This window comes from Musa acuminata, chromosome BXJ2-1 (assembly GCF_036884655.1).
Source record: "Musa acuminata AAA Group cultivar baxijiao chromosome BXJ2-1, Cavendish_Baxijiao_AAA, whole genome shotgun sequence".
In the NCBI taxonomy this organism is placed as follows: domain Eukaryota; kingdom Viridiplantae; phylum Streptophyta; class Magnoliopsida; order Zingiberales; family Musaceae; genus Musa; species Musa acuminata.
Window position 1 is genome coordinate 1,101,041 of NC_088338.1, and position 22,134 is coordinate 1,123,174.

Consider the following 22,134-nt stretch of genomic DNA (forward strand, 5'->3'; position numbering starts at 1 on the left):
TATCCACCAACAACTGACAATGAGACGATGCTGCCAAATAATAAAAAAGCTATACATGCATCACTAGCCACATGCCATTATATATTACTGACACAAACATTGTGTTTCTCTTAAAGAATTAAGTGCTGTCAGATACTTGTTCATAATCCTTTGATACATTTGAGCAGTTTAGGAGCTCAAGGTGACATGGCTATGCTTAGTTCCGTCCTCCATCCGTATCCAAGACTCGATGGACAATGGCTGTTCGGTCATGGAGAGAATCCTCGATCCTCTTGGCCAGTCGCCATAGCCACCGTAACCGGTGTGGCGAGCAAAGCACAACCAAAGGTTCTTGTAAGGGCAGCACCAATCCAATCCATGGTTGTGGCCAGCAAAGACTGCCTGCAAAGTGGCACAAGACATGTTTGAATATATAGCACACGGATGGTCAATTACAACTAGCAACAATACAATCTTAATGCATGTCTCATCCTTACAGAACACACACCTTCTACAGATAATAAGCTGATGACAGGACCTACTTGAAAGATTATACCTAGAAATTTAATGGTTGTATTACACAAGTTTAGTAACATAATCATTCTAACTGCTTATCTCAGATGTTGCTCATACTAAATTGATGGGAATATACTATGTAGCCTTAGTGAAGTAGATGCCACTCATTGCTTTCAGTTTATGTCCCTTTTAGCATCTTGAATCATCACCATATTACATCAACATTGTGCAGCTGATGATCAATTGATCTCTTTTCTCATAAGAAAACAGTAAATGCTTCATGAAGTGGAGAAAGCATTATTACCTTGGGTCTATAACAAGGAAACTCCCTGTACTCAGAACTTTTTAGGTCACAAAAGTTAGATTATTTATGTTATTTAATCTTGTTTTAAAATGAATGATTTGTTCAGCATTATTCAAGTCAATTTTGTGTTCTTTGCAACTTTGACTAGTGATATTGCCATCAACAAAGCTTGCTGTTTAGAGAAGATCCATGAGGCACATCAAACGCAGTTGGGACCTTATGGCGTGTGAGTCTTCAATCTTCCAACATGTTGCAGGAAGTAGCCATTAAGCGTTGATGCCAACATGGATATGACACAGGCACAGGAAGTAAATTTTAGAAAAAGATAATTGAAATATCTGCATGTTAACGTGTATTAACTCCATTATAGCTCTAAGTGTAACTGGGAGATGTAAAAGTTATAGTTCTACCAGAGGAAAAACCATCTCAAAATTGGGAAGGACCAACTTGCAGTCTAAGATTATTCAATTAGCGTTTTATTTTATCCTTTAAGGTCAGAGAAGATATTCCTCTTGGTAGACCTAGAAAGTGATATTATAAACCAAAACAAGAAATTCCAATGCTCAAATATTACCTCCATAGATGTTAAATTGGGAAAGCAATTGTCCCTACTTTGATTTGTTATCAAATTTCTAAAGTGAAAGGAAATCAATTCACAAGCTGAACAATTAGATACTAGAGAAATAGAATAACAAGCATATTTTAGAAGATTTTTCTCTTAAAATCTGGTTACATAATGGAGTGAATCAAGTTGATTACATGGCTGTGAGCATGGTTTGTGATTATCGTTGTGGCCAAACTAATTGCAAAAAGTGAGATGTCTCAATTCAAAATTTCAAATTGAAAGAGTAAAATCCGGAGAGAGGTTCGGTTTTATAACAAAGCATAGTTCTTGGAACTAGAAAGAGGTGATTTTAGGGAGAAAAAGTAAAGAGCTTTAGTGTTTAATAACTTATTATTTTAGGGCCACAAAATATGGATATCTAAAATGACATGGAAAGATCAGATGTCAACAATGCGTTTTAGGATATTTCTTCTGTACAATTTCAACCAAACCTGGTGCCATTTGCTTTTGGTTTTTCCAAAGCAGAACTAAATGAAGCTTAACATAAAAGAACCAAACTGAACCAAGCATATTGGTTATATGTCCTAGGGAGATGATAATTGGTTGGATTGCTATGTATATGTATATCATGATGGTCATACTGGCCATGATCCATAATGTAGAAGTCAACAGGCTGGTATACTACTTGAATCCAGACAAAAGTATTAGCAGTATTTTGGAGACTTAGATGATGTGCACCCCATAGCATCAAGTAAGGAATACCTTGTCTGCTCTGCGTTGAGATTTCTTGTGTTGACCACAAAGTAAATCTCTTTAATAGATTTGAAATACATCTTGCTACTTGACAAGAATATTAGGTGTTTCAGGGCCATTGATTGTGATGCTCCAACAACACCAACTGGGAGATAATTGGTAGAATTGATATAGGGTTCAAGGCTTTAAAATTGGTGGCATGGGGTTTCTCAAAATCTTGCTGGCTTGATAAGGCTAAACACCATAAAACTTGACATGATTTAGTTAACTCACCATTATGTCAACCAAAAAATATTTTAAAAAATGGCCTAGATAAAATACAGAATGTTTAACAACCACCTTAGCATGACAGATCTCAAGACAAAACTTCCTATGATGAATTAAACTTCAATCCCTGATGGGCTTACTAGAAATAAATTGAGTTCCAAATGTTTGGACTTAAGTTGGCCAATACTCGCTCTGTACAAGTTATTGTAGAAATAAGAATCAACACCATGATGAACATCGTGTGATGGTGATAGGATTAATAAATGGCTTGAAGGACTTAATAGTCAATATATATTGGCTTGACCATTTTGAGATATGTTTGCTAAGGACTACTATATACAACTTACTAAGCTAGTCTACTGGTTTTTTAATGAAGAGGGAAAGTGAGCAGTAATAAGGACAGGACTTTTCCAAAACAAAGAATGAAGAAGTCAATAACTTCTACACACACCTCAAAACAAGGACAGGATTTTTCCATTCATCATTAAAAATTTGTGAAGAACAATTTCAAGAAATTGAAGCAGAGCAATAGTTCCAAGTATGGCATAAGTTTCACGTGCTGATTCAGTGCAGCTACCTAAACTTTAGACATACACATGCAATTATTTGTTTGTTAAATACGCAAAATTCTGGATGCTGTTTATACATGTGCACACAGGCAAAATAAGTGTTCAGTGAAATCTTCATACCTTAATGGAAGGCCTATCTACAAATATATCCATGATCCCCCATTCAGCTTCCTGTGGAGCCACTCTTTCCTTGTTGATGGAACCAACACATGGTTTATGTATTCCAAAAATAGGCATGGGAGCTACTTTCTTATATGCTGTGCTTGGTATATGCCAAAAGATAATCTCAGGAATGCTGTAAATAAAAAGTTCCAGGCATAAGATATTATCACAAAAATGCAACATAATTAATACAAATTTAAAGCAACACTTTTCTGCTTCCTACCTTGCATCTGGGTTGATCTTCTGTGATTGCCTCAAGAACCATTCAACTTGAGCATTAGATACTACTTCTGGGTATGAACCACCACCAGAATCAAGGAAGTAAAGGAAAACAGCTGGTAGTTTTGGATCTTTGGATGAAGATACTTGCAGCACATAATTGGAAACACTAGGCCAAAGGTTTTTAGGACCACTGATTGAATAAGACAACCTATTATTGTTAATCTCAGCACTGATCAACTTGACTCGTGTTGTTCCCTTAAAGTTGCAATCGCTCAAAACTGTATCATCCACTTCTCCATCTTCGAACATTTTAAAATATTACAACTCTTGTGTTAGATATGGTTTTAAGATATCAAACAACCCATATCAGAAATCTTGGAGGATAAAGTTGTAGTTCAAAAGAACAAATACTACGAATAGCAATTCAAATAATTTAGATATCTATGGCCAATTCTCATTGATGAAGAACAAAATAATACTAGAGTACCTATGGAATGAATTGGTCTCAAATTGTATGAAAGTAAATTACCCATAATATTAATATATTATATATTTAGAAACATACCACACTTATTTGTAACAATGATACAAATCCTTTAGTTAAAAAGGGACCTGAAATTAACAAGGATCTGGACTTATTTGGAAATCATGTCTACATAAAGTTTGTAACAATGAAAGAAAACAAGTAAATGCGACCTATGGTATCAATTAACTTTTTCTTAGGAAGATTTTCCTTTTAAGTGTTCTAAAACATTATCAATTAACTTGATGTACTAATGTGGTAGCAAACATTGCATATCTCCCTGAACTCCATTGTCAAATGTCTCTTAGTTATACCTGAAAATGAGATATTTGCACATGGACAAATGACTTGTGGAATTCCAGCGGCTGAAAACCACTCAGATGGCCATTCAAATGGAGCATCATCATGGTTGCCAAACACAGTAGACCAAGGGATTCCTCTGCTTCTAGAAGAAGAAAGTGCCCTATCCCAGTACAAGGTTGCATTAGCAATAGGAAGGTTGTTTGCAGTGATGACATCCCCCAAATAGATCACAAAATCTGCAATTATAATAAAATCGCATAAGACCAATATGCAATTATAGTTAGTTTTAATTCATCAATTGTAACTTTAAAGCCAGAAGTTTAAAGGAATAATATGTTCACCCTGAGACAGAGCCCAACGGAGAATAGCCATCGAGCGCACACAGAGTTTCATATCCCTAGTTTAAATGAGGTACTTGTACACAACTTCTTCATGGATTTCACGAACTAATCGAGGAACCAATGTGCAATTGATAAGCATTCTGGGGATCAAGGTTTGTAATACCACCTGGTACAGTAAGAACAGTATTTCCCGGTTCGATAATATTTACCGTACCGCCTGGTACGATAAGAACAGTATTTACCGATACACGGATAAGCGGACCAGGGTAAACAGGGTGGTATGAGGACTTGTTCCATCTGATACAAGATCTATACCTCTCGGTACGACTTGCATCGTCTGATATGAGGCAGATGATACAGGTCCTATACCAGCCAGTTTCTTTTTTCAGAATTTTTTAAAACTCGATATATATTGGTGTAGTGGCACTTGATAAACTGGCATGGATCGGTAGAGTATCAGTCTGAACCCTGATCAGTACACTGTCGGTATACCAAGTCATGAACCTTGCTAGGGACTACCATATAGGAACACATTGTGCATTGGCTTATTATGACACACAAGCCATCCAAAAAGAGCAAAAATTTCTAATTGCATTTTAATTTCATGAAACAAAATCGAATCACATCCATCGAATAAAATTCTTCAGACAACACACAAGAGCAATGTCCAAATTTTGAAGACCGAATTGCATATCATCAACCCCACGAGATTCGGGGCAGGTAAAGAGGCGCATCACCTGGGATCTCCGTATCGAGCACAGCCGACATGACCCGGTCGGAGTTGTCGTCCTGCGCGGGGCCCCAGTCGGTCCACGCGTTCTCGCCGTAGTGGAGATCGGCGAAGAGAGCGATCTTGAACGCCGAGTCGGCGGAGAATCGAAGGGGGTTTTGCCAAAGCGACGGCGCCTCATGATGGCCTCGGCAATCCGATTTGGCGGCGAGAACGATCACCAGGAAGAGGAGGAGCGCAGGCGTCCCCATTCCGGCTTCGTAGATGCAGCAACTGAGATTTCGCGGGGGAAGCACAGTGACACTCCATCGGCACTACTTTCCTTTAACGAAGGCCAAGCGGAACGCTCTTTTCCGTCAGCCGGATCCGTCATGGAAGGAATATACCAACTCGTACCTAATGTTGTACGAATTGCCGCCGTCATTGTCGTTTCTCCCAGTTCGTTACCCTGCAAGAAGAGATCTCGCAGGAGATGACAAATGATGGGACGACGCAACTAATTCTCCCAACTATTAAGGTCTGATCATTTTGGGCTAATTATATATTATCTATTATAGTTAGATGTATTTAATATATCAATTGTTAGACTTAAAAAATTTATAGTAAAATAAGTTAGATCTCTTTAGTATCATTTATCATGATCCTAGATTTAAAAAAATTATATTAAAATTTTTATAATCATAAAAATAAAATAAAATTGAGTCAAAATTATCTTTTTACATATTAATTTTTTTGTTACTCGTGGTAAGATTGATCATTGTATCGTTCTTGTCGATCACTACCGTAACAATCACTTACGACAACATCGTCCATCACCATAATTAAAATTATCCCTTTTTGTTCATCGTTTTTATGCTATTCATGTATGTGTTGTCACGTGATATATTTTCCGTTGATAAAACCGATAACATTAGGGTAAATGGAGTTAAATATTTTATTTTAATAATTATAAAAATTTTAATATAAATTTAAGTCTAGAGATCGGGATAGTAAAGATGTCTAACTATAGGAATAATATATAATTCATATAATCATTTTTTATTTCAGAAATTATCTCAAATATTAAATAAAAATAGTTAAATCAATACATTTAATCGTTGTTTTAAATCAATCACAATGGTTCGTTTTTCATGAATCAATATAATTTTATCATTCTTATTTTCTTTATCATGATGTAATACTTTGGTTTATAAGGATATGATTGATAAATATGTTATTATTAATTTGAGCTTAAAAAAATTTCTTATGAATTTTTTTGGCAAAAAAATTAATATTTTTATTCAGTAATTTAGACTTAATAAAATGTATAGATATGTTGCTTTTTCTTCTTTTCCCACATATAAATATTATTTTATTTTATTTTTATTTTTAGGGGTAGATGGCAAGATTCAAACGCAGAAAGTGATACATAATATCTTTAGATATATCGGGTGAGATTTCAAACCCTAAGACTTCTCTCTTATTATCGTTGCTCTCACTTTGTTGCACGTCGAGTTATTGTCCTCTCTTTTTCATCTTATATCATTGACAACTATTCTTCTTTTAGTTACTCTTAGTCTCTTTTTCTTTCTCATTATATAAGTTTTGTTGCCATCGATCTCCCTCGTATTTTTATTTTCATTAATTTCATATCTCTTTAAAATAAATTATTTTATGTTTATCTTTTATATTTAATTTTTGATATGATCATTATTCTTAGATCGATTAGGACTTTGACATATAAAATTAATCAATATTTATTGAAGATATCATGTCTGGAACTGACAAAGAATTCTAAAAATGCTACACTAACATTATTACCTCATTAAACCCACAATTAAAACATCTTTTTACTGCTTTAGTAAGAACATGAGACCAATATAAGTCTACAAACACTTTGTCCTTAATCAGCTATATCTTGAAATTGAATGATGAGACTCATAAGGTGACTTGTCATTATCCCTGTGTCCTCATCTATAGCTTTATCAATGGCTTAAAATTAACATAGTTCCTTCTATCGGGGATAAAAAAAGATAGAATAATCATACTAATTGAACTAGCAGCCTGAATTCAATCCATAAGCTTAACCTAACCATATAAGGTCAGGTTGATAGAAGATAAGATTTTAAGAAATCTCTCTATTCTGTTGAGGAAAATCCTTCCTCCTAATCTGTATAAATAGGAGAGGGACAACTTAATGTATTTAAGCTTTTACACTTATTCAATAAAGCTTCTAGCTTAATATATTTAAGGTTTTTTACTTATTCAATAAAGCTTCTTCAATAATTATTCTTATCTTCTATTATTTTCATCACAGGTCGCCTCTAGAAATTAAATGCATATACCAATGGAGAGTTCCCTATATTTGAAGCATATTTATACTCATATCACTTGATACTTGAACGTGTCCTCTTTTGCGATTAAAGGATTTATTCAAAACTAAAAAATATCTAGAGTGTTTGATATAGCAAATCATATTCTTTATATGTGATGCTTCAATTTATATCATATAAATATTCAAATTATATAACATGATAAAGAGTTTTCTTTACGTGTCGTACATCTACTTATGATATAAAGATGTTTGAAGTGCTTTATATATCTAAAACATATCTTTTTGCACATTTAGAGCTTAAAAAAAAATCTAAAGCACCAAATACATCCTTTTTTATGCATGATATGTTTACTACAGAGACGTAAACATACAAAGTGATTGTTGCATCTCAAAATATCCCCTCTATGTATCATGTATATATCCAAGACAAAAAGACATTTAAAGGCACCTAACATGCCTAAAGCATTCCTTTTATGATCATTGCATCCATATAAGATAAACAAATATTTGAAACCATTAATGTATGCTATGTCTCGTTTACACACCATATACATGTATAAGATAAAAAAGTATTTGAAGTACCTCACATGCTCAAAACATTCTTATTTACATTAGATGCATTTGTCTTGGACAAAAAAAAATGATGAAACTTTTAACACACCTCCTTTCTATGCATGATATATTTGCCTAAGAAAAATAAAATTCAACATGTTCGACATAAGTAGAGCGTATGCACTCGTCTACGATAAAAAGATAACATATTTGATATAATCAAAAACATCCTTTTTCGCTCAATAAATTTGACCTGTATAAAAAAAACATCAGTAGCCTTTGAGCTTTTATTATAAGGACAAAAATATCATTAATGTTTCAGCTATTATGGTATGTATAGACTCAAACAAACTAATATTCATCAAAAATAAATTTTTATGGAGATGATTTTAATTTGTAAGGCTATAGTATACTAAAATTATAATGATAAATTTGCTATTTCCGAAATTTGCGAGAATACATATATAAAATACCATTTAAATACTACATTTAATATTTTTTTTATCTAATTTATTTTATTTTAATTTTTATTAAAATATTCGGTCTAGCAGTTGAACCGCTCTAAATCGGTCGACCGGTCAATTGTCCGGTCCGACTCAAATAACGATGTTTTCTGAACCCTGAAAACCGATTCATAAAGGAACTCTAAATGATGCTTCAGGAGACCCATCAAACCCTACTCCGTCTCTCTCTCTCTCTTCTCTGCGAGAAAACGGCAACCTCCCCCCCACCCCTCGTCGTTTCCTCGACGCAGTTTTGTGCGTTCCATCTCGGAGTTCCCGCGGTAGATGCTGCGTTTAGGCCGCGGTGGTGGCCAAATCCGAAAGTTCGTCTCCCCTTTTAGATGCTATTATTCCCCCGCCGCCTCCCTCGGCCTCCCCTCGTTTCCTCTCGTTTAATGTCTTCCCTCCGCCTCCCCTTCTATAGTGGCCTCTTCCCGATCGGGTTAAAAACCCTAGATTCTTCTTGTTCCAATTCACGGCTCCCTTCCTCCCCCGTTCGCCAGAGAAAGGATATTTTTCTCGAGATATTTAGGCCACTCCAACGTGCGTCTTTGGTTTGGCAGACAAGATGAGTGATCAGCAGGTAAATTATTTTTGCCCCCTCTCTTAATAATCTGTTTTCAGAATCTTTGATATCCATCGTAGATGTCATTGGTAATTGCTGGTATGTCAATTTTGAACGTAAAGCATTGATTTTGTTTAGTTTGGTACTCGGATGAAATTTCATGTGTGTACGTCTTTTGAATATGTGACAACTGTTTGGTTGATTGTTGATGCCTTTGCTTAAGGAAACATTTGAATTTTAGATTCTTGGCTTGTATAACTATTGGATTTTTGAAATTGTTTGCATAAAAAAGAAGAAAAATATAGTCGAAGGTCATAAGAAAATCATGAATTTCTTTTTGTCTAAATGTTACTAATATGATAGGCCCAACCTAGGACCCTCTTTCATCATAGCCAGTGCTTATTTGGCTAAATTAACATTATTGGTTATTGGAAATGCCTAGACATCAGTCAATATATCATGTTCAGCCCAATACACATTGATGCATCCCTTCATTGCATTTATTCAACTAGATTTAGTGCACAAGAGTGTGATTAAGTATCTTGTGACTCTTGTCCATCTTGGTACAAAAATCTCTCAATCAGAGGACTATTACATGGTATTGGAGAAGGCAAGGAGGCCTATTTAGTTTTGTAAGAGGATGGACAATTCAATCATTGTTGAAGTACAAGTGGAGAAATACTTTCTCAAGACTCTCCCAATCAAGGCAGGAATGGAGATGATTAATATAGTGATGTAGGACAAGCTCATGAAAGGGCTCATAAAGCAAAGGAAAAATGTATATTTTTTCTAGGATTTGATTATTATGGAAGAGAAAGCGATAGAAGAGAAAAGATTATACTCAAATTTACTCTAGTTCCTGGACATCACACTGGGGATTAATACAAACTTGTTTAGTTCGAGGAGTCTCTTCTAGGTATGTGGCATCACATAATTAGTATATAATATGGGAAAAGCAAAAAGAACTATCTCATCAGCCATGTTCATGAATGTAAACCTTTCCCTGTTTATATAGGCCTAGTACAAAAGGAAAATGGAAAAAAAGTATTCTAAGATCGTGTTGCTTCATTAAGGCCAATCAATCTTCCTTCTACCACTTATGGAGAATCAATCTTCCTTCCTCTTTGCTTAGCTCTCTATTTGATAGCACCGAGAGCTATTTCTCCTTCTGGATTGAATAAACATTTGTTGGAAGTGTTACGTCTGCACTAGGCTTGGGAAACCCAACAAGAATTTTGTCATTGCTTTATCATTCAGTAGCATGCTAACATTATATCAGATACTGTACTAGTCTCTATGTAGATTAACCTTCTGTAGATTCTGCCTCAGTGGGGAGCCTTGTGCGGTGGGCCACCCTTCGTAAACCAGCATAAGAATCTAAGAATCTGCACCAGCATGACGAACTCATTAGTAGGAGCCCTATTGCTTCTACATTATGCAAAAACATTATCTCCAAATAATTGATAAAAGATGACTTCATTTTGCTTTTTGAAAAGACATTTGTGATTTTTAGATGATGTTGCTAAATAATCTTTGATTTGGATGTCCAGCAATAGGAGTTTTGAAATTGCATCTAGGTGATATTTCATATATACTGCAACCAATTAACTTTTGCTTTTTTAATAGCATTTGATGAATTCGGTTATGATGTAAAAAGCTTGATTTTCATGTGTGGAAGGAAGTTTTGCTGTCAACTTTATTCTTCTTTACAAATATGAAATAATCAATATGTGTGTGTGTGCACACATAAGGGTTACAGATTTGTAAATGTTGGCCGAACAAATTACTGGCATCGAAATGTATAGCTTGATACGCTGACAATACTATTCAGATTTATTTTTCTTATTATTTGATTTAATGATATTGGTGTTATAGTTTGGTGTACAACCTGGTATACAAGTTCCATACTGTCCGATAGGTGATTGGAGCCAGCAACAGATGGACATCAAAATCCTTGTGCACAACCAATATATGAGTATGTGCGCATGTGTTTGTCTATATATACATATGTATATATGTATATGTATATATGTATGTACATACGCATGTATGTATATGTATATGTATTTATATATGTCCATGGTAGTAAACACTTTCCTGTGTCTCATTTTTGAAGTTTCATGTATCTGATTTTTTTTGGATTCATAAACACCATATCACATAAAGAAGCAAAATTAATGGTGCTGCATTAATTTGGTATTTCGTTTTGGGCTATGTATAATTTTTCATTAAGGTTGTACCATTAATTTTGCATTCATAAACACCAATCATTTTACATTAATTTTTTTATCATATCAAGAATCAAAAGTAATCTTTTTGGATTCATTTTGCATCTTGAAAGGTTGTATTTATTTTGGAGGAATTTAGATCTTTTAGATTAATGGGGCTCCATTATTTTATTCTTCTTATAATGTTAGCTGCATTTGTTGAAGCAGGTCTTAGTATTTGGGTCTTTTACAGAAGATGAAACCAAGTTATTCCAAAAGCAATCAGGTGAAGATGATACGAGTCATATAGAAAAGACAGGATTGCAGTTTGGATCTTTGACTGTTAGTTCATACAAAGGTTCTACTATTGAAACCAAACAAACTAATTCATCCATAAGATCGGAAGGTATTCAGCTATCGAAAACAATTGCAAAGGACCAAATATGCACTACTAAGTTAGCTTCCAAAATTGACAAGTTACCAGGAGATACAAGAGCCCAAGCTAACGGAAGCTCCAGTGTGCATTCTACCCACCTTGTTGGAGTTACTGAAAATGGGAAGGATAACTCTGCTTCAGTTTCTCTCCAGATATCTGAAACAGGAATTAGGGATACGGCTACTTTTGCAAGTCCAGAAGTGCAAGGTGTACTTCAAGAATCAAAAAATCAGAATGTACTTGTTGACTCAGTGTTAGTTGCATCCCCCATGGTGGAAGTTCTGAAAACTTCAGGTGAAAAGGAACCAGTGGTTAAAGGCTTATTACCACGAGGCTTAATAAATTCTGGAAATCTGTGCTTTCTGAATGCAACATTGCAAGGTCTGCTTTCTTGTTCACCATTTGTTCAGCTTTTGCAGGATCTAAGGAATCAAACTATTCCTAAGGTGACTAATCATTTGGAGAACTAACTCATATACTAGTTTTTTTTTTCATTTTTATATTTTTCTATTGCTTTTCTCTGAATATTCCTTTTAAATTGCAGAGTGGCTACCAGACATTGCATGCGTTTGTTAATTTTATATCTGAATTTGATATGCCTGGTGATTCAAGCACCAAGGATACTGGAAAGAGAGTTCTTGAGACTGGGAAGCCTTTTAGTCCAATTATGTTTGATGCTGTTTTAAAATGTTTTACTCCTGACTTGCCAATTGGAATATTGGGAAGGCCAAGGTGTGTGCTTTTCTTGAACTATCTGATTTTGTTTAATTATATGGAGATTACATTTGTGTTTCAGTGTTGACGCCGAACCCAAGTTCTTAATAACTTTTTGCTGAACATGAAATGTTGTCAAATTTTGAAGCCTCTTGTAGGATTAATTTTGTTGATCTTTGACATTAAACTATCTTAGTTAGCAATTTTTTCATTGAAGATGAAATATTGAAGTATGTTGGAGTCTCTTGTAGGATGAAACACTTTGTTAATCTTTGGTATTAATCCATCTTAGGTTTAAGATTTTGTGTTTTTAATATTTACTACTGAAAGGTATCCTAAAAGGACCCCTAGTTTAATCAATCTATATTGGAAGACATTTGCCATGTTGGTCTTTTTAATTACACCAATGATGTTAAGAGGTGCTTGGGCGCTCGCCTAGACCTCGGGAAGGCGAGGAGATTGAATCTGGCAGTGCCTAGGTGGGTGCTCAAGGTTGGGCACTGGGTGATTCAAGCTCTAGCTCAAGCGTTCGCTTGGCACATAAGTCTCAAATTGAGCTTAGATCAAGCTAGATTGAGAAATTTGATCTGGTCAAGCTGATTAGAGTTGATGAATTGGTTTGTCCAGTTAATTTAGTTGAACTCGATTTGAAAGGTATTAAAAAGCAGGAAGACCAGATCAAATTTTGTTGACGGGAAATTGGCCCCCGAATTTTGCTATTTTGGTTTGCTGTATTGCAAACAGTGTGAGTTGTACTCATTTTGCTCAGTAAAGGTTTACTTTTGTTGCTTTGAAAAAAAGTATTTAAAAAATCATATGAAATGAGCATCAAGATCAGTTTAGATCAATTGACCTTACCAATTAAGGCTGGGTTTTGTCTATTTGCAATTAGATCAAACAGTAGCGAGGAGAAGAGAAGAGTAGGAAGAGAAGTTGATGAGAAGATGAAGGTCTAGGGTGAAAAGGAAAGAGAAACTAATAATCTGACTCGTTATTTTTCAACTGATGGTGTTTTGTTTTCTCACCTGCAAACCTTATGATGAATTCTTATGGCTTTTCTTGAATATGGAGAACATGGATGAGACTTTGAAAGAGTAAGTGCCAAATCAAGAGAAAATACCTGGCATCACAGGAGGAATTAGTTCTGTTGTGTAGTCTTTTCAAACCTCTAAATGTATATGTTTACCCAGTGCCTCTGCATATTCATATTCCGGCACTAAGGTCTTGTTTGAAGGATATATTTGTATTTATATTATGTTGGAATCTAATATTTTTATCATATATGTTTGTGTGTGTAGACCTGTATTCTTTATTGTTTGTGAATTTTTCAATCTGATCCATCCAATTGTTCTTCCAATTTTTTTGATTAGTCCTAAGTTGGACTTTTAGTGTGCAAACATTAGCAACTATAAGCACTCATATATTTTAGATGTTATGAAATTTGATACTTCAGTTAGATTTGGTGTCAGAAAAAGGTCCAAAAAAGAGAACACAAATCATGGAGACGTGAACGCAGGGATAAAAATAGTTATAGTTACATTGCAGTAATTATGAAATATTGAGAAGGTCAAGGTGAGTAATAGCTTTAATATTATTTGGGAGGGGAAAGAGAGATTAGCATTGTAGACCAAAGTACTCTGCTTGTGGACACACCCAATTTATGTGTTTCACAGTGCATGCAATGTGGAAACCCTTTTCATTAATTTGATAGAGAATATTAATATTCTTAACTGAAATTATTAGAGCACCATCATTATGCACTTTCTTGATATTCTAGGGCCAGTGATATTCCCATATCTGAAAATATGGATAGATAGCATAAATGGAGCATGATTTTGGTGTGAAAAAATTTTCAGCATATTTGTCTTGCACCACATGATCTTCATCAGTTAAAATTTTCCTTTCATATGGATGCCATAGAGTAAAAATCAAGTATTCTAGACTATTGGAAGTTATACTAACATAGATTGTTGTTTTGACTTTTGAGTTAGTATTTCAATTTTGTACTGGGTACTGTACCATTCCTGGACGTAACTTGTATACACTGAACAGTACTGGTTTACCGATACATGATACATTGGCCAAAGAGGAAGAATGAAAAGGAGATGAGGAAGGAAGAGGAGGAAGAGTAGGAGGAAGAAGAAAGGGGTAGAGGAACAAGGAGGAGGAGAAAGCAAGAAGAGGAGGCATTGGAGGGGTTGGTGGAGGAAGAAGAGGATGTGGTGAAGAAAGAGGAGGATGAAGGTAGAGGAAGAAGAGAAAGGAAGTAGAAGAGGTGGTGGAGGAAGAGTGAGGAAGAAGAGGAGGCGGTGGAAGAAGACAAGGCTGTGGAGGAAAAGAAGGAGAAAAGGAGTGTACCTGATCGACAACGACACATGGTGGGCTGTGGAGAAGTAGGCCGTGGCGGGTAAAATCTTTATATTTATGTACCTGGACTATATACCCAGAATGGACTGTCTGAAATGGGTTGGTTCAATGTATTGGTTCACACAAGGATTTAATTATTAAATATTCATGTTAGATTCCTAGCTTAATCAAGTTTAGGCAAGCAAGTGCTTGCTTGAAAACCTTTATGGCTAGTTGGTGAATTGAAAGGACTAGTTATGGGCTGCAGCTGAACATTGTTCGACAATGGAACATGCTTTAAATTTTAAACTTCTGCTATACTTCCAAAGTTTACAACAAGGATGAATGATTGTAAGCCATAGAGTGGCTACCTCGCAAACCTTTTATCACTTAAGTTACTAATGCATTTAATTTAGCAATGTTGCTGTTTCTCTTGCATCTGCCTGTATGGAACATTTCAAAAGTATGCCAGATGTGTTTGTGGTTGGCTCATATATTAGAACTTTTAGGTATCACTTAAGAATATCAAGTAATAGAATAACCTTTTTGTTTGAGCTTCTCATAAATCTATATTTTATGGATTCACTTTCATGAATCATTAAAAAAGATGATATTAATGACTCAATAAAAGCCTTTCCTAAACGTCCTTTATCGTTGCTTTCTCTTTTTTGCATTGGATAATTATTGGTGTTTTTAACCTGTTTCTCATTTCCATGTATACATGAACAACTTGGATAGAAGTTGAATCACTTTGTTCATTCTGAATATTACTATTTTCTGCCTCTTATGTTAAAGAAATACTTCTAGATGTTCAATTTTTGTGTGCAATGAATTCATCATCTGACACAAACAATATTGTTAACTGTGCCTATTCTAAATGAACAAAAGAGTCATTTGGTGAGTCTCATTGTACTTGTAGATCTAAATTCATTTTTATTTCAGACAAGAAGATGCCCAGGAGTTTTTAAGTTTTGTAATGGATCAAATGCATGATGAATTGCTGAAGCTTGAAGGCTACATGTCAGATGCTATTGGTAGTCAAGCACCTCTCATTTCTTCTGCTGAAGATGATGGCTGGGAAACTGTTGGACCAAAGAACAAGTCTGCAGTCACCAGAACTCAGAGCTTTGTTCCTTCTCAGTTAAGTGGAATTTTTGGGGGTCAATTGAGGAGTCTTGTTAAGGCAAGAGGTTGGTCCTGTCTTTCAAACATATCTGCTTATTTGATTGGTTGTTTTCCTAAAGTTCAGATGCGTTCCTGCTGAAATCTTTTTGCTTGTGTTTTTCACCATTTTACAAGTAATTCCAGTTATTCAAAAAAGCTGGTAAAACATGATGTTTCTTTAAATTGCAGATTCAACTCTCTGACTTATTATGTGTATGAATACTGCAAGCTTTTACATTCTTCGCTAGTTGTCCTTTTCTAGTGATTCTGGTATTAGGTATGGAATATGTAATCACCATTAAAAAAAGGCTTTCATCATATTAAAGTTATTATTACCAGTATTTATTACGAACTGTTGTTATCCTCATATAGTATTGATGGTGCTAACTGCTAAACAGCTTGACATGTTATTTCTAATGGTTTTTTGCTTGTCTAATTGTACTCAGACCCTGGCAAAATCACCACATTTTTGGAGTCTGTTGCATATGATTCACTTTATTTTCTTGGTTGTCATCTTTGGAAGTCTTTTTGAGTTCCACATTGTGGGATGTCTGATCCTTTGACAGCTGTTTACTGAATTTAATTTTACAAGTCTGATTTGTGTTGAATGGAGGGAATGTTTCTCTCTTGTCTCTTATAATGTTGAACATGATCTGTTCCAAGTTTTTAGCCACTTTAAAGTTTAAATCAAGGTCTGCCATACCGAAGCGTACCGCCCGTATCGGGTGGTACATATCGGTCCAACAGGTTACCGGTACACGGACCGTCCGGTACCGTTACAGTTCTACAGTACTCTAACTGTAGCACTGCTACAGTGCTATAGTATTATACTGTAGCAATGCTACAGTATAAAAGTATAAAATTGTTCGGTGCACCAGGGTATACCGCTCGGTACACCCTGATGTACCACCCGGTACACCAGTACCATACCGTACCGAGCCCGAGTCAAAACACCGGTACAGTATGGTACAGCGAACCTTGGTTTAAATACATATACTTTTGGTTATTAAGAAAAAAATCCAGCTAATTCTGTCATTTTCTGAAATAAGATTCACGCTCAGATTTTATTAGTTGACTCCCACTTATTCAACATTTTGCTTAGACTGCTTCATTTGGGGCGAGGCTGTGACTGATGATAGTTTTGCATTAATTTTTGCCAAAGACTTAAAATAAACTCAGGTTTGGGACTACTGTAGGTGTTTCTCAATGAGTATAGATAATGATTCTGTAGCTTGTTGCTAATTTTCATTTCTAATTTAAAGTTGGCATTGGTACTAGAATCTTTTGGCTGTATAGTTCAATTATAATCGACATACCATCTTGATGTGGACAAATGCACTGATATGGATATGATCTATGACAATCTTTCGGAGAGCCTAAATAGTAAGTTTTTTGAATTTGATAATTGAGGTTGCGAGGGGATAATGATGAAAGATAAGAAAGAGAAGACTATTCCATATTCATCCATGTCTTAGTCATGACACCTGGTGATTTGGTCTCACATAGGAGTTGCCTCATGCATGGACAATGACATTGCACATTGGAGAAAAAGTACCAGATTTGATCTGGTTTCCTAAGTGGTCTCGTATCACCCATACATATTAAAGAAAAAAAATTCATTTATCCACTTTTTGATGTTTCATGTTACAACCCCTTTTACCCCTTTTGTTGACTTTAAGAAGAGATAGAGAAACTGCAAAATGATAAAAGAATACAGTCAAGAAGTTAGCATTTCATAAGTAAATCAATAATTTCTTCTTCTCTGCATTATATAAGATATAATTTCCATTTGAATTGACAAATGATCTTTCTTATTTATAAAATATTTGGTTGATATGTTTGATTATTTGTAAATTCTTCAATCATGACATAAGCTCCTTGTAGGGATAAAATTTTCAATGCTCAATTCCAATTTTGACTTTTTACTTTTGGCTCTATTTTTCTACTTTTTGAGCTATCTAGGAAAGTAAAGTAGAAACATAGATGTTGCCACATGGCAACTTACGGTATTTGAAAAGAAACTATATTCATAGGATTTATTCCAAAGGAAATAAATGACAATGGTCCTCTAGAACACTAAACTTGCTCTTGGGCCAACTCATGACCTTCCTTAGCATGATTTGGAATTGTTACCTTTGGTGTCATTTACCTGTTTCTTTAATTTATGATTTTGATCACAGGGAATAAGGCTTCAGCAACTGTCCAACCTTTCCTCTTGCTTCATCTTGACATTTTCCCCGAGGCTGTTCATACCATTGAAGATGCGCTTCATCTTTTTTCTGCCCCCGAAACACTTGAAGGATATAAAGCATCAGCTGGAAAGGTACTTTATTCGTTATTTGGCTTTATGTCTGCAGAGATAGCCTTATGTTTGAATTAATTTTTTCTAATTCTTCACCGTTGAATTCTCGATAAGAAGAAACTCAAAGAATTAAAACTAAAAAAGATTATTAGTATGATTTTTTTAAAAAGCTATGCTTATTGGATTCTTGTTTGTATAGTTTTTATTATTATTTTCTTTAATTTGAAGGGTATTGAAGATTCTATTATCTTGGTATTTTTTTGGAGAAATCCATAAGAATTTGTAGATGCTTTGAAATGAAAAGTATCAAGGAATCAGATCGAGCAGAGAGAGAAAGAGAGAGATTCGAACCCTCAGTACAAATAAAGGACTGGTTATCAACTACTTTAGTTTACTCAGCCATATCTATCAATTTAAATAAAATTAAAATTGAAACAAAATTTTAAATTAAATTAGAATTTATTTATTTCAGTGAAATTTCAAATTAAATAACAATAAAGAAAATAGTAAAAAAGAAAAAAAACTTAAGATGGGAAGGATAGTATGGAGATTTCATGTGACTTTAAGATGGGAAGGATAGTGTGTTTGAAAGAGGAACTCTTGGGTTAGTATGGAGATTTCATGTGATATCTTGGGAATGAATATTATCATCTTGTTGCAGCAGACATTTATCTCTTAGTTCTTTATACTTCTCTGCTTATTTATTTATTTTCTGATATTGGAATCTCAGAAATACTTCAACAGCTTATTGTCCATATTTCAACCCAAAATTGTTTATATTCAATTTTAGGCCATCAAGCTGGTGTAACTTCTTGCAATTTAACGCAGATCATTCTTTTGCAATCAATCACCAACATGAGATCAAAAGGTCCTATCAAACCAGTTGACATTGCACCAATCATTTGTGGATCTATTTGGAATTCTTGTTTTTTAATGAGCATATATAGTTTTAGAAAAATATTGATCATATCTAAGGGAGGAAGACCTCTTTAGAGTCTTTGATGGAAGCCTTGAATATCCATCTCAAGATTGGAACTAGTGTCACTAAGTTGTGGATTATGCATCATTTTTGCTTCCTCTCCTGATTACTCGATCATAAACTTAACCATGCTTTTGTCAAATAGCTAGATTCTGGATGTGCTTGTCTCCATAAGATAGAGGACCGGTATGGGTGGTATACCGCTCAAATAGCTAGATTCCTCTCCTGATTACTTGAACATAAACTTCTAACCAAGGCTCGTTGTACCGTAGTATACCGCTCAGTACAGGTGGTGCGTTGATAGAGGACCGGTATGGGCGGTATGTACCAGTCCGATAGGGGATTGGTATGAGTGGTACATATCGGTTTGTCAGTATGTTCCACAATACCATGTGTCAATGCATCAGTAAATACCATATTGATGGCTGGTCGGTACATCGGTACGGACCGATAAGGCGAACCATGCTTCTAACTGCCTTGCAAAGTTCTTATCCTTTTAAATGAGTTTCAAATCTACTAACCTTAATCTCAGTAAGTAAACCAAAGATATAGCCAAATGGGTTCAAAGCAAGAAGAAAGATTGATGCTGTGTATCAATTCCGTTCGTATAATGTGTCGATTTATTTGATCTAGTTTATGTTATACATTGGCCCATTATTCATGAAGAATAAGTGGTTATTAATGACTGTACGACCCTAGTGTTGATGGCTGCCTGGTATTGATGAACTGAACTCTCTTGATGCAGGCTGGGGTGGTTAGTGCCAGCAAATCAGTGAAAATACAGAAGCTTTCGAAGATAATGATACTGCATTTAATGAGGTTTAGCTATGGAAGCAAAGGAAGCACAAAATTGCACAAACCTGTTCATTTCCCACTTGAGCTGGTTCTTGGGCGAGAATTACTCGTTTCCTCATCACCAGAGGTTAGTTCCTTTTAATGTTTCAGTTTTTTTCCAATGCTTTCTGTTCTCTTCTATTCTTTCATATCAGAGTGTGTGCATATAGATGTTGCTTTGGTCATCTATTTTGGTGCGTAGTTTATCAACTTGCTCCACCAAGAAAGCTTTTGCTCCATACAGGGAAGGAGATATGAGCTTGTAGCCACCATCACGCACCATGGTCGAGAACCCTCAAAGGGTCATTATACTGCTGATGCAAGGTATTCCAATGGCATCTGGCTTCGGTATGATGATGCAACTGTTACAGCTGTCACTACAAACAAGGTCTTGCATGACCAGGCTTATGTCCTCTTCTATAAGCAAATGTAGTCATCTCTTATTCTTTATTAAGATGCAATCCTAAAGCCACCTCCATCTATTGTTTATCTGATCTGCATGTAAAATTACTGCCTGATGGGGGTTAACCATATCATGATGTGTAGATCTATTGGTTCTCATTGCTCTTTTATTGGATGCCTTGTGTCGATCAAAAGTAGCACAACTACTAAAAGACTTTGGATGTATTTTTTTCTTACTGTACCTACAGACGGAAATGTGCATTACCTCATTATATCTTCTAATGTAGGAAGTGAGTAGTATGGTTCTGTATCTTTTGATGTTCTACTTTGATGCCAGATGTAACACATTGTTTTGATCCAACTTGGGAAGATCCTTTGCTGTGCATGATCTGCAGTTGATTTGGCTCATCTGTTTACAGCTTCGGGACAGATTGAAATGTAGGCAACGTATACATGGGCCAGAGAGGAGGCGGCATTGCTACACATTGCCATCCGTTTTGTTAGAACTCAAACTGTAATCTTAGATGCCCTTTAGTGTTGACCTTATCCTGTAGACTTCCAAAATGATCTGAAGAACAGGGAGATTTTGTTGGAAGTCTCTTTGTTATGCCTAATTTGAGTAAGTGAAATTTGACTAAAAAGGTTCTTAGATAGAATCATTTATACTAATTTCTTGAAACAATTTTAAATGGTGTTGCAGTTCCTTAAATTTAGAGGGCTTTCAAAAATCAATCCAAAGTCAACCTTATGCTATATGACTTGGATATGCCAACAGAACCTGCCCCTTGTCCACAAGTGTTCTTATGGTATGTAGGTTAAATGGATGACATTTGATTCAAAAATTCCTAGGACAAAATATATATCATTTTATTTCCTACCCATTATTCTTAATGGATCTGTAAGATTAAGTAAATATTTTTGTACCAACAAAGGTGCATCCTCTTATATTATTTGTGTAAAACACCAATAATATACATATTTCGGAAAAAAAAGTAAATGAAACAAGAAAATAAAAGAACCTGTGGGCGGCGCATAATAATGCAGTGAGGAACACGGGCAGGTTTCACTGCGGTGGAAAAAGGTTGTGTTCGGTGCAGAGATGGCTTAGCTGGAATTAGCGGAGAACAGCTGTCTGCCTCGTACGGCGGACAGAAAGAGACCATCCAGCAACCCCCTCGACACCACTCTCCCATTCACCCCCTCGGACACCGGCTTCGTAATTCGATTCAGCATGGGTCCCATCATCCGTCCAGCAATGTATTGATTAGGGTAACAACTGGAGGCGTATTCGAAGTACCGTTCGCGAAAGAAAGAATATATAATACGCAGCACCCGTCGCCGCACCCTCATCCCTCCTTCCCCAATGCCTGGAACTGCTCGGTCGCGCTGCCCGGCCCCACCACCTCCCGTCTGGTTCCCACCTTTCTACCCTATTTACCCTTCCCTTCCCACCCCACGTACCGTCGGAACGTTTCATTTTATGCTCCTTTACAATCTCGATCGTTCGTTTTTCGTGCGCGATAAGTGATTCAACCGTTGTGATGATGCGTCCCTCGTGATCGACAGTCACTCTGGTCAAAGC

The 22,134-nt window shown here is 35.6% G+C and overlaps 2 protein-coding genes across 2 annotated transcripts; one reads left to right on the forward strand and one right to left on the reverse strand.

Annotated features, from left to right (window-relative positions):
* Positions 1–41: 41 nt before the first annotated feature.
* LOC135597989 (probable inactive purple acid phosphatase 16) lies at positions 42–5,691 on the reverse strand. The gene is made up of 5 exons (XM_065091503.1): positions 5,242–5,691; positions 4,175–4,399; positions 3,339–3,636; positions 3,074–3,248; positions 42–381 (listed from the first exon to the last, which is right to left on the reverse strand). Exons 1-5 carry the CDS (start codon positions 5,483–5,485, stop codon positions 169–171), a joined length of 1,155 nt encoding a protein of 384 aa, XP_064947575.1. The 5' UTR covers positions 5,486–5,691; the 3' UTR covers positions 42–168.
* Positions 5,692–8,771: 3,080 nt separating this feature from the next.
* LOC135598335 (ubiquitin carboxyl-terminal hydrolase 24-like) lies at positions 8,772–20,862 on the forward strand. Its single transcript, XM_065091965.1, has 7 exons — positions 8,772–9,186; positions 11,604–12,257; positions 12,356–12,543; positions 15,814–16,061; positions 18,216–18,358; positions 20,062–20,238; positions 20,395–20,862. The coding sequence occupies exons 1-7, from the start codon at positions 9,172–9,174 to the stop codon at positions 20,581–20,583; spliced, it is 1,614 nt and encodes a 537-aa protein (XP_064948037.1). The 5' UTR covers positions 8,772–9,171; the 3' UTR covers positions 20,584–20,862.
* Positions 20,863–22,134: the final 1,272 nt, after the last annotated feature.

Excerpts from the sequence above, each read along its gene's own strand:
- LOC135597989 (XM_065091503.1), bottom strand. The coding sequence starts at position 5,485 with ATGGGGACGCCTGCGCTCCTCCTCTTCCTGGTGATCGTTCTCGCCGCC. Across the intron at positions 3,637-4,174 it reads TGCAAATATCTCATTTTCAG|ATGGAGAAGTGGATGATACA; the intron begins GTATAACTAAGA and ends AAATGTTCGAAG. Across the intron at positions 382-3,073 it reads TAGATAGGCCTTCCATTAAG|GCAGTCTTTGCTGGCCACAA; the intron begins GTATGAAGATTT and ends GCCACTTTGCAG.
- LOC135598335 (XM_065091965.1), top strand. Across the intron at positions 16,062-18,215 it reads GAGTCTTGTTAAGGCAAGAG|GGAATAAGGCTTCAGCAACT; the intron begins GTTGGTCCTGTC and ends TTTTGATCACAG. Across the intron at positions 20,239-20,394 it reads TCGTTTCCTCATCACCAGAG|GGAAGGAGATATGAGCTTGT; the intron begins GTTAGTTCCTTT and ends TGCTCCATACAG.